This window comes from Xiphias gladius, chromosome 24, assembly GCF_016859285.1.
Source record: "Xiphias gladius isolate SHS-SW01 ecotype Sanya breed wild chromosome 24, ASM1685928v1, whole genome shotgun sequence".
Lineage (NCBI taxonomy): Eukaryota > Metazoa > Chordata > Actinopteri > Istiophoriformes > Xiphiidae > Xiphias > Xiphias gladius.
Window position 1 is genome coordinate 2,893,225 of NC_053423.1, and position 12,719 is coordinate 2,905,943.

Here is a 12,719-nt window from a genome sequence, read left to right on the forward strand (position 1 = left end):
TTATGATAGGGTCATTTAAGAGTCTTTTCAGCCATGGTAGTTGCAGTCTGCTTATTCCTCCTCAGCTCCGCTACCTCTTGCCCAGGTGTTGATTATGTGCCTTCAGTAACTGATAAGTTGGCAGATGACAGCCTTCAGAAGACCATGAGTGATGTCACAGCTGCTACATGCAGTGGTGGACGAAGTCTATTCAGACGCTTTATATCACAGTGTTAAAAAAAAAGCCCATCACAAATCAATGCCCTGCATTCATAATCCCACTTAAGTGAAAGTGCAGAAGTGTTATCAACTAAATGTGCTTAAATTACCAAAGGTAAAAGCACACACTCTTGAAAAATGGCCCCTCTGAGTTATAATTTATCATATACAATACATGACATTATTACTCTAGATTGTTAGTACTGATGGCATCAGTGTGTAAGCAGCATTTTACTGTTGTAGCTGGTTGAAGTTGAGCTAGTTTATCTACTTTAGATACAGTTGGGTAGTTTAGTCTAGTAGTTCCCAGCTTAGGGTTCGGGCCACTTTAGAGGGTCACAAGATAAATATGAGGGGTCGAGAAATGAAACGTTTTTTAGTTTTCTCTAATTTTCGTGGTAAAATATTGGATAATTTAACCTTTTTGGGCCTAAATGAGTAATTGAAGTGAAACCATGTGAGAAGTTTACATGGGATATCTCGTTTTTATGGAACTGCTAACCACTCACAGACATCTGGAATTTGACAAGGACGAGCCAAAAAGGTTGTGAAATACTGGTTCAGTCTTTTAATTTAACACATCCTCTTTTCAGTATAAGGTCAATGGGAACTGAGATCTAAAATATGAAATTTGAGGAACAAAAGTATGTCAGGGCACAGTGATAGATGGATATACATTTGTAAGATGAGCAATATAGTTGAAATCAATGACACAAAATTAATAAAGATAATTTCCGATATAAATACATATCATCATGAGACCAAAATCTTCTATGTGTAAAACAAGAATTTTGTAAAACACAAAATTTGACTGTATTATCACGTATTCTGAAAGTTAATTCATCTTAATATATCTTTAGATATGACATTTCAATGCCAGCAAATGTTTTATATTTAGAGTTCCCAAAAAATGTTGTTCTTGTATGATGTAAAATCTAATGATATGTAATTTAGATCACTACATGTCAATCCACTCTCCAGTGAAACCCAGACTCATTGCATTCTTTTAGGGTTAGCAGCTTTTGAACGTAGGGTGACCTATCCACTTAATTAATGGATGTTCTGGTAATTCTCTGACACTACTGTTAAATTAAGTATGTCTGTATCCAGTAATCAGCACCTCACTACAACCCTTAGTGTGTGTTACTTTTTCATTATGTATATGAAGGGCGAACCTAATACACTACAAACAAAATACTACAGCAATGAAATCATGGGAATAATCTGAATATAGAGTACCTACTGTCAGCCAAAATCATACAAAGCTGTTTTAAGAGTTTTATTTGAGCAGTGCCTTTTCAAGTTTTTCCATTGCCCATTAACTCTGTAGTAAGATAAACTGCCACGATTAAGGATGAAAAGATAAGTTGACTAATGACTAGAAGAGATGGGAAAACTGCCAGAAAATCATTGTGGGATGCTGGCTGAGTGAAAACACTGCAATGTGGGCTACCACTTGACCAAAGGTACCTCGTCCTCCCACCACCTCCCCCTCTCTCTGTCCAAAATACCCTGCTGTTGACCTATTTCCCTTTCCACGGATCTCGGATTTCTCTGCCAAGGACCAACCTGGTAGCCAATACAAAAAGTCACATTACACATGTTAAAAGATGTGTGTGGGCTGAAATGCAACACATCATATTGCTCAGAGCAGCCTGTTGAACGCTGACATTTTTGTGGACGCACCAAGTTCCGTGCATTAATGCAGGCGCCCTGTATCTCTGCTCAGTAAGAGAGTGAGTGATCTGACTCTACAGCATACCTACTGTATATTAGTGCTTCCGTTTGTGAGTTTATACATATAGCCGCAAAACAAATTCATTTTAATGGCATTGCTGCAACCAGTGGATTCACTTGTCGGGATGCAGTAAATTCTTTCCCCTATTTTTGACAGTGTTGACATCTAGGGGAATGGAGAACTGGAGAGGGCAAAACAGAGGAAGCGACCATACCTTGCTGCCGCATTACAATTTTACATAACCTACTCTGTGGGAGTATAAACTGCCCCACAAAAGACGAATAGTTTCTAGACAGTTATGAAAGAGTTGATGGAGGATGCACTGTTACAACTTTAGGCAAATTGGATTTATAGATTAAATAGTTTATTTCCAAAGTGCATGAATAAGGAACTGATCCTCACACCCTTTTTATAAAGGCCTCTGATATGCACTGTGTATGACAGTCTGCAGCTCGATGGTTGAAGTTGAGATGTGGGAGTTTTTGTTTTTTTAATTTGATTTAATTTATACTCTATATGTGTTTTTTTGTGTAAATTTCTGATTATGTATATTTGTAATTTATGTAGTAATTTTTTTTTTTGTTCGCTGTTCCGCAGGACAGCTGTTACATTTCTGTTTTTTGTCTTTAGTTTTTCACAGGGTTGATTTGGTCTTGAGTGTGTCTAACTGACATGAGTCAGTACTAATCATAGTCATCAGTATCACCTGCACTGGTCACATTGGGTAGGCAGAAATATCTGAGGTGTAATATGGTTTTTCCCCACTGAAGGACGCGTTTAAGCCGAATAGCCTGTCTGTGCTGAGCCTCATAAGTTGTTAAATTAAAAATAAAACAGAATTCTTAGATATTTTTTGACTTTTGATTGTTTCTCATGCAGAGCGCACCCGACTGGTAACTGAAACGCAGTTGCTTTGAACATTAGCTGATCAAAATTAAATGACAATTACAACAATTTTTAGTACAAAGATTCCTCCTGGGTGTGTTCTTAACAAACTGAAGAATGGTGGAGATAGCATCCCCATGTGGCCAGCCAAAAGGGTCTAATTTTGTATCATTATTATTATTATCATTATCATTATTATTATTATCATTATCATCTGCAAAAAAAAGGATCTCAGAAATCAGGGACCAACTGACAGCAAACTTGGCTGATACAGTCTAAAAGGGATCCACTATTAAGGCAACAAAATTGACCTCAACTCACCTCATAGTGGACTGTAGTAACGATTTTAACGTTTAGGTGCAGTTTTGGGTCATTCGGCCTTTAGGGGTCGCCAAGAAATTCAAATGTTGATATCTCATAATGGACTGCCTGTTTTTTCTTAAACTAAGATGGCGTGATCTATGGTCAATATGTGAAACTTGGTTTGATCAAAGTAGGTGGGCAATATCAGCAGGTAATCAAAAAATTTAGCAATACAGCTCTCAAAACTTCAAAAATTGTCTAAAATTGCCTTAGGGTCGTAGAGACTTCATTCTTTTTGCAACGCATTATACAATACGTGATGAAACTTTGCTTCACTGCAAACAATCAATTACAAAATTGCATAATTAATTAACTAAAAAACTATTAAAAAACTCCTAAAGTACTTGTTCAAATGCTACCAAAACTGAGTCACAGATTGTTTAGAATCTTGAAATGAAATGTTGTAAGAAGTTTTGAAATCTTGTTAAAACTGAGAACCTAGTGACATTAAAAGCTTTTGTTTTTGTAATAAAGTACTGTGTAAAACAACATGTCCTAGCTTGTCAAATGTGTGATCAAACGTCATGAAATTCTCAGAAAACATTTCTTAGTTGATCACAATCGTGCAATTTTCTTTCATTGTTCAACTTTGGTCAGAGCCAGGCTCGCTGTTTCCCCTTGCTATTTTCCTATTATTAGATCAGTGCAAGTAATGGAATGATCAGGTTTAACTTGGTGAACTAGAAGACAGTAGAGCACACCCACCCTCTGATGCTGAACATCTTAGAAAGCTACAGCTTCTGGAATGATTTACTGTATGTTCCTCTGTCTTTTGTCTTCGGGGAAATTTGGCCGTCACAGTTTTTTTTCCCCTTATTTTTAAAAATAAGTCTGAATAAAAGATCAATCCAATGTATCCTGATTCCTGACACTGCTGAAAAGAATACCCTGCAACCCACAGCAACCACTGGCATATTTATAGTAATGAAAGCACAGGAGAGCACTAACACAGTTCAAACCCAAATATGGACCTAGAAATAGTTCACATTTGGGAGACAGAGACACACACGGAGCGAGTGAAAGGAAAGAGGGAACAGTTGCATAACAGCAAACCTTAAATAAATGAGACACACCGAGTGGGAGTTTCTGAGTGAATTTCCCTGTGTGGTGAGTTGTCTCTTTTACAATGCTGCAAATCAAAGCAGCCATCAGCACCTACAGTGTCAATCCTCTCAATCAGCTGTGTGACCCAATCAGAAAATAGTGGGGTGCACGGCTGAACTTTACCTTATCAAGAGCCTCCCGCTCCACCAGGTCCTGCACTGCCAGTAACTTGATGCTGGAAGCAGAGAGAGGGAGGATAAGTTTTACGTTTACATATTTACATAATGACTGTATTTTACATTTAACTGTGTAAAATGTAAGTTTTTGTTTGTAGAAATATGAGACAATGCTGCTGAAAATTGAGTTGTGGGATAACTGTGTACATTGCAGACGACTAAAGTATCTTCTTGAGATTTTAAAAGGTAGACTGCAACTTTTGTAGAACAGTTGCGGTTTGTTTCCATCCACCTGATTTTATGCTCATTTTTAATATGTGCATTAAAAAAAACTGGGTGTAAAGATCAAAAATAGTGAAAGAAAGTTTTTACTCTCGGCTAAGGTGAAAAGAGTTGGTATATGGATAAAAGTAAAATGCCAGCAAGTGCCGGTTGCAATGACAGGCTAATTCTCAATTCATTTCCCAAGATTCTTTTGGGTAAGATACTTCAAAGACATCATCAATAGGCAACCACACTAAGAATGAGTAGAATAAATCCACAAGGAGCAAACAACAAACAAAAACTCATGGTGGTGTTTTAAGTTCTTATTTTGTAATAAAACAATCTAAAACATGTATCTTCATGTATCTCAAAACCCCTGAGTGTATTGAACTGAGCAGGTGTTGGTGGTGGTTGAGTTATTTCCTCTCTCAAATTCATAGTCTTTCTGTAAACCCCGCCATTTTGGTCAACATTACTTTGTGTAGCATTGGTTTTGAGGTTTGTACATGCTTAAATAGTTCCATAAATAATCCACTAAATTCCCTAAATGTTGACCTGAGACCTTCGACCGAAAGACAATAGCAGAAATATTCACATCACCAAAATAAACTCAAACTTCATTAAAAGTCATAAAAGCGAAGGAAAAGATGTGTCAGTACTATCCATGCTGTTTGATTCACAGGTGGTTTAGGAAATGCATAGCTTAGACACAACAGCAATGAGTGCCCTGCACTAAAATGGGAGAATTAAACATTGAGGATCTTACAAATCAACTTTAAGGGGTTGGTTCATCCAAATTACAAAAAGACATTTCCTCACTTCCTCCTAGTGGTACCATGCAGATACGGTATTTTGGTTTTATTTGGTTTGTAGATATTTGTCACTGAGATTTTTGCCTCCACCCCAGTACAATGGAATTAAATGGGATTTTTGTCTGTGGGGCTCACAACAATCAAAATTTACATTCACCAATTCAACAGGAACTTTTCTTTCCAGATACAGCCTCCTGGTTCTCTGAATAAATTCACACACACCTTACTGTGAACAGTTTTCAGAGGAACTACTTTCCATTGAAGAAATAGTGTGTTGTAATTTGAGTCAACTGACCCTTTAAGGTTACTAAAAGCACCTTTAAATCAATCCTTATGTGTAAGTAACCCAAATGTTTTTCTACTCCTACACACTTAGTCTACTGACAGTGAATAGGCTGTAAATTTTGTATTCAGTGTTTAACATATACAGTAATGTTACATTATGCCAAAAGCAGGTTTTTATTGTACTGTCGTGTACACATTAATGATACACAGCAAAGAGAGTCGACGCACCAGATACAAGCGGCACTGCCCAAACTGGATCCTCAACGTTATATACAGCACACTTCCTCCAGAAATATTCACTATTGTTAAAACTGGCAGAGAGCTGAGAAAATCTGACTAACTCCTAGCGAGGGAGCCTGGACTTCTGTCCTAAATTCTATCTGCCAACATGTTATTGCACAGCAAAGGAGGGGCCCTTTACAGCCCAATAAACATTTATCTGTTTACTTTTAAAATGATTTTCCAGACCAACAGTCAGCACAATAAAGAGCAATAAATTTCTGTGGGGCACCAGTGCTTTTCCTCCTACCATTTGGCTCTGAAGAGGAACTGCTTTGCAATGTAATTTTGCGACAGAAGTGAGGAAAGCATTTCTCAGTATTTCTTTAGGATTAATATCTTTTAAGGGCCTACGCATGTGAAGAAATTTAGAATTTAGTAATAAGAAGGCGAAATCCCTCTAGTCGAAACTCACAATCTTCCAGAGCTCAATCTGAGCTCCCAAACATACCCTAAGCTCAGTCTGCAGTACGATATGCTAAGCTGATTCACTGTGGTGCAACACAATGAAAAGAAGGTGGTGGCAATGCTTTGACCTCATTCACCTCTAACCTACTAATCCCAAATCAGCCACACAGAAAATCACATTGCATAACAGTGTTTTCTATTAGTGAAGTGCTGCTGCTGCTGCTGCTGGGCATTACAGGAGCTCTGCTACTACTCCAGACTGACTCACATTCACCTAGTCGAGTGCTGTAGCTCCACCGAGGCTCAGTGACAGCACCAGCATCATGTGTAGTGTAATCAGCAAATCTTGCAAATCATGATACTTGGAAACAGAACAGAAGATGTGTCAGCATGGATCAGCTTGTGATGACATGTAATAAGACGCTCCCGTAAAAGACTGTGGTAGTGGATTTTTTGATGCGTATCATACACCACAAGTGTGCCCGTTGGATCACTGTGCCAAGAACCAGTGCGGTTGTTTGGTCGGCATCAGAGTTTGATTGACAGCTTTCAACCTAAATAAACTGAACCACATGGGTCAAAAACAGGAGTTTGTTTAAATGGCAACAACCAAGTTAAAGTACGGTGTGAGGAGAGAGTCTTCAAAATATCATTTCAAGGGGCATTTCAAAAACTTATCATTTGATCACACTGATGCAAACACTGATGTGTTATAATGCCTTCTTCATTCCACAGATGTGTTATTAATGCATGCTGGCAAAACCAGTAAGAATTGCATGGTGTAATTAAGAAAAAAGTTACTTAGTGTGCTTTCTACAGCCACTAAAACTCCCCCATTCACTGTCACTGGAATTAGAATCAATTAAAAGCAGATGCTGATGCACATTCAGCACACCACAGCCAGTACAGTAGGTGAAAGATGAAGAGGGGAAAATAGATCTAGATGTGTGGAAAGCTCAGAGGCTGTTAGACATTTCTTTAAGCTGAACAGGCTGATCCCTGAATATCCTCTGCAGGGTTATGCTGCTATACTGGCGAGTGTTGGACAGACAAGTTTACAGGTCTTACTGCCTTACCAGTAGTGGGGCTAAAAATCTAAAGTTTGTCTTGAGGTAGGTGATGCAGGTAATGTGGTCATAAAATCACAAGGGTCATCCTTTGGGGAGCGGGAATGACTGCATTAATTTTAAATTCTGGTAAGTAGATGGAATGGAGTACCTTATTTGCAGTGTTGACCGGCCAAAGTTGTCTGGCCAAAGGATGGTGCTAGAAGAAAACTTATTAAGAAAAATAGAAAGGGTTTATCCTCTGGGAACCAGGAGGATTTCATGGCAACATGCAAGATATATTTTGATATTAGAAAGATTTTTGCAGCTAGTTTTGGGCAACAACCAATCAAAAATGAATAGACTACTGTATGTCACAATTGGAAACAAAACAACAATGGATGACAAACAACAAATGTCTTCAAGTTCTATGAACAGTCTATAAATCTTGCTATGCTTCAGGGAGCTAAAATAATTTCAGGAACCTAGTGAAGTATTTGGCCACTAGAAGAGCTATGGAGCAATTTTTTTATGAGTGGGTCCCCACTTTGCATCGTGCTCACATACGCGGATGCACATGCACACTTGTGAGCATGTAGGTGACAGTAAACAAATTCCTGTTGTTGGTTTTATGCTGTTACACTTATTAACTGTTAGTGGTGGTAATGCAACACTGAATGCAAACATTACTGTGGTTGTTTACAAGAAAATTCCACAGGGCAGCTTTATTTCTTAGTTAACTTGACAATAGAAATTAGGTAGTGTTAGCTAAACGTTAACATTTACTCGGTATATTATATTTCTAAAATTAACCCTTTACAGCTCTTTAAAAATTACCTTAATATTACGTGCATATTTGTGTCTGAAATTCATTTCTGGCCACAAGTCAATCATCACTGACTACTTAAAACTCACTATTGAACTAACAGTGCAACAGTACATACAGTGCAAAAATACCACAGCACTCGTGTAGTGTACATGTTGGCTTCGGCAGAAATGGGCAGGTGAAAAGACCTGAGCGATTCTGACAAGGACCAAGTTGTTGTGGCCAAATGCCTGGATCAGAGCATCTACAAAACAGCAAGGCTTTGTGGGATGCTCCCACTAGCAGTGTTGAGTACATGCTGACAGTGGTCAGAGGAGGGAGAAACCACGAACCGGCGACAGGGTACTGGGGGATGTCCTGGTACAAGTGTGATCCACAGTGGCTCCACCTCACAATTTACAGGACTTAAAGGAACTGCTGCTAACGTCTTGGTGCCAGACGGCACCTTCCTAGGTCTTGTAGAGTCCATGCCTTGGTGGCTTGGAGTTGTTTTGATGGTATGTGAAGGACCAACAGCATATTACACAAGGGGTGTCCATAATGTTTTGGCTCATCGGTGTATATTTAGACTAGATTATCCACAGCTATCAGACACAGCATGGAATAATCTAGGCTATATCATGCCATCCACAAATGGAACAGAAACTCATTACATAACAATACCACTGAGACTCTTTTTACAAATGGACCACCAGTATCAATAATCCTTATTTCAGCTTTCCTGTAAATCCATCTATTTCTACTGCTCACCCATTCTCAACTCAACTGAAAAGCTTCACATACGTAACAATGACAGTTGATGAGATCACACACAGAAACTTTGTTGCCTGATCAGTGAGTCAGTCACAGATTCTGTTTTCAGAACAAACAGGCCTACACACACACACACAGAGACAATACCCCTTTCCTATCCCGTAGGTGTGATCACTCTACACAATGAAAGAAACTCTCACAAAGACCCTGTTACACTCCTAGTGCTTGAAAATCCTGATCCTCCTGTTTCCACTGGCAGGGATTCAATCCCAGCTCACATTGAGCTGACCTGAGGTCCAGCCATGTCATCAGGACATGGTGGATAATGCTGAGTCAGGGATTCAGCTAGTGCTCTGATTGTACTTTCAGGCCTTCAGAGGTCACCAAAATGTGCTGTGTCTATAGGAGATCATCCTGAATCAAATAATACTTAAGAAGAAATGGAAATAAGCCAGCCACAGACAAGTGCAGAAATACTGCCAAAGGTTGCAAAGAGCCTCAGTGATATCAAGCCTGATCCTTTAGTGTCACTGTGACAACACAAACTGTTGTCGGTGTTAACCAGACACTTGCAGTGAATTTCTGGGCTCCATATCTCCTGGAGGTTGCATAATCAGAAGTGTCGAGCGGCAGCAGCAGAGATGATCTTGAACATGAATAATGCCTCTGAGGATTTTCTAGCCCTGAACGAGGAAAGGGCCCAAGGCTGGAGTTCACCACAGCGCAGACATTTAAAGAGCACACAGCCCGATGGGGTGCAGACAGTGATAATAATAGCATTTCTGTTTTCAGGGGGGTTCACTTCAAATCACTGTTCATTCCTATCACCTTTTAAAGACTTTACACTGTGAAAACTGAGATTGGGGTGAATTAATAATAAGTAAAGAAATGATAGCAACATTTACTTGATAAAAAAATGGCTAACAGTAGTTTCAAACTATTTTAAGTTGAATTTTATTAATTAAGTAATTATTCATTACATTTTAACCAATTTTGCTAAAGAAATTCCAACCATAATATACTGAGAATAATTTAATTATATTCTATGAAGAAAACCAAAAGTTTTTTCACTTAAATCTTTATAACAATGCATGAGAGATACAATTCACTAGATTCATACAGCCCTGTTAATGTTGATTTGGCCAATTTGAGTCTTGTATACTGTTCATTTTCCCAATTTTTCATATATGTGTGTCAGTTTTTCCATTAAGAACATTTCTTCAACGATTGTCAGCCATTGCTGCCATGTTGGTGGTTCTACCCTCCTCCAGTTCCTTGTAATGGAGTTTTTATGTGCTAATAACAGATTTTTAACCAGTGTCTGTCAATTCCTGTTTCACTTTCTTCAGTAAAATTACAAAGAAAGAAAAAGAAAGGAAGTTACAGCACTCCCTGGATTTTGCCTATCCCAAAGACGATCTGTTTACATTTGGAGTCTTGCAGAAACTGTTCTCTGATCTGGATTGTTCAAGGCTGCCCCCAAAAGTGCAAAACCTTAGGCTGGTTGGTAGGTTGACAAGGAGTTCTTATTGAAATTATGCATAAGGCTTGAGTTTAATCATTTACTCTGGACTTTTTCATTTGACCAATTTGAAAATGATACTGCTCACCTGATACACTTAATCACATCAGACTCTACCTTGTGGTCCATTTAAAATCATATTTTCTGTGAAAGTGTGGCACATTTTTATGTCATCGCACATAAAACACTCCACCACTGATATCTTTCCAACATCCTTTTTCTCTATTTAATGATTTACTATTTTACTATTTTTGCACTTAAATAATTGAAAGTTGTTTGAATTAAAAAAAATTTAGTGCAGAGTTGCACTATTGACAAAGTTATTATATGTTGTAAATTTGTTATGAGTTATTGATAGTAATTATGTAACTCCAGCCAAAAAGGAGACATTTTAGTAGACTGGAAATAATAAAATCATGGCAACAAAATGACATGTAATATTACTGAATAGATTGAATACCCTATCATACCAATTAAAACGTTTTGCTTGAGTACTTTAGAATAACTAAATCAGTTTCAACCAGATAATTAGGTAGGTGTTATGCAATTTTAGCCAGATATTTAATTAGTCTAAATAATTATTAGCCAGATCTAAATAAGTAAATCTAAATCACTTTTTTGTAAAATTAATTTTGGTTTATTAAATATATAGGTTAGATTAACAAACTTTTTGGGTAAATTTGAATAATTTCTTCAAAACATTTTAATCAAGGTTTTATACATTAAATTTATTCAATAATACTGCATGTCCCTTTGTTACAGTGTTACAGTGTACTAGGGTTTTAGAGGTTTTCATGTTTTAACTTCAGCTCAAGGAGGACTTTGTTCCTCTGTTGGCCTTTACTTCCTAGTTCCCCTTCTGTGTTACTTTCAGGTAAAAATCTGTCACATGATTTGCAAAGTTGTAAGAGTACAATACACAAACATGTACAAAAATCTCATAAAAGGATATCTTTTGCAGGATATTCCATAGGAGGATACGGTCAAAATGGCAACAGTATTCAATAACATGCAAAGAAGCTGCAAAACACAATTTTTTTTTTTTTTTTTTAATCAAAATTTAATTCACACATTTACAAATGCCTTTTTAAAAATATTAAAAACATAAAGACGGCAAGTTGAATCACACGAGTTCTTCTCCTCAAGTTTTCCTGCACTGCAACTCTTGCAAGTATTCAGGCTTGTTTGCCAGTCAAACTACAACCTTCTGTCAGTAAGTTCATAGAGTAGTTTCTACTTTTAAGTTGCATTCATATTTTTTCTACATTAACACCAACGCTGCTGCTGTTAGAAGCTTTTTAGCCTTTTTTTTGTTCATTGTTTTGGTTTTACAATGCATTTACTGTCTGGTGTCTGGAGTCACAGCGCTCTTGTTGGTCTTGTTTCCGGCCTCAGTAAGCAGCCGTTTTCAGTGAAAAAGCTCTGATAAACCCACTGTACACCGCCTGTCCCGCACCAAATTGACTAGGGGACTAGCTGGTAAACATAGTGGAGTATTCAGGTCCTTATGACCTAGGTATTTTTCTCGGGAGTGCTAAAAGGAGAATGAGTATTGGACTTACGTTGATCAGGTGGACACAAACACGACTCTAAACGAATGCTAATGTTGTTCTGTGTCTTCTGGATGAGTAAATAGGCAAGTATTGCTAACGTGACAGCCATAACAATTATATTAGCTCGTGATATAGCGTTAGCTGCGTATCTTCCAACGTATTCTGATGTTTTTTTTCCCCTTAGTGGTCAAAATTAGTCGTGGCATCTTTTACCACCAGGCAATTTTAAATTTATATTTAAATGAGAAATTGGTATGGTTTCACACCATGGCAAAATTAAGTTGAAAATGAACACATAATAGCAATATGAAAGTATAAACATGAGCTGGGAGACATAGACCTAGTCCCGGTCAATGTTGGAAGAATAAAGCTCCATCCCATTAATAACGACAATAACTTGCTTACATCGGTCACAAACAACCAATGCTAACAGCTAATTGTGCTAGCAACAAACATAAGCTGCTTATTTAGCCCTATTTTTGCAACAATATGAGTGTTTGGAACATAGTGAGCATTTGAAGAAATGCATTGAAGTCTGTTCAAATTAAAACCAGCAAGCTAAAATAT

The 12,719-nt window shown here is 37.7% G+C and overlaps 1 protein-coding gene across 3 annotated transcripts in view; it reads right to left on the reverse strand.

The window, feature by feature from the left end:
• The window catches only part of eepd1 (endonuclease/exonuclease/phosphatase family domain containing 1), a 38,795-nt gene that overhangs the window by 13,036 nt on the left and 13,040 nt on the right, over window positions 1–12,719 (reverse strand). For all 3 annotated transcript variants that reach the window (XM_040122477.1, XM_040122475.1, XM_040122476.1), the window contains exon 3: window positions 4,412–4,463. In XM_040122477.1, the coding sequence (XP_039978411.1) occupies window positions 4,412–4,463 (52 nt within the window). The remainder of the gene's footprint in view (window positions 1–4,411; window positions 4,464–12,719) is intronic.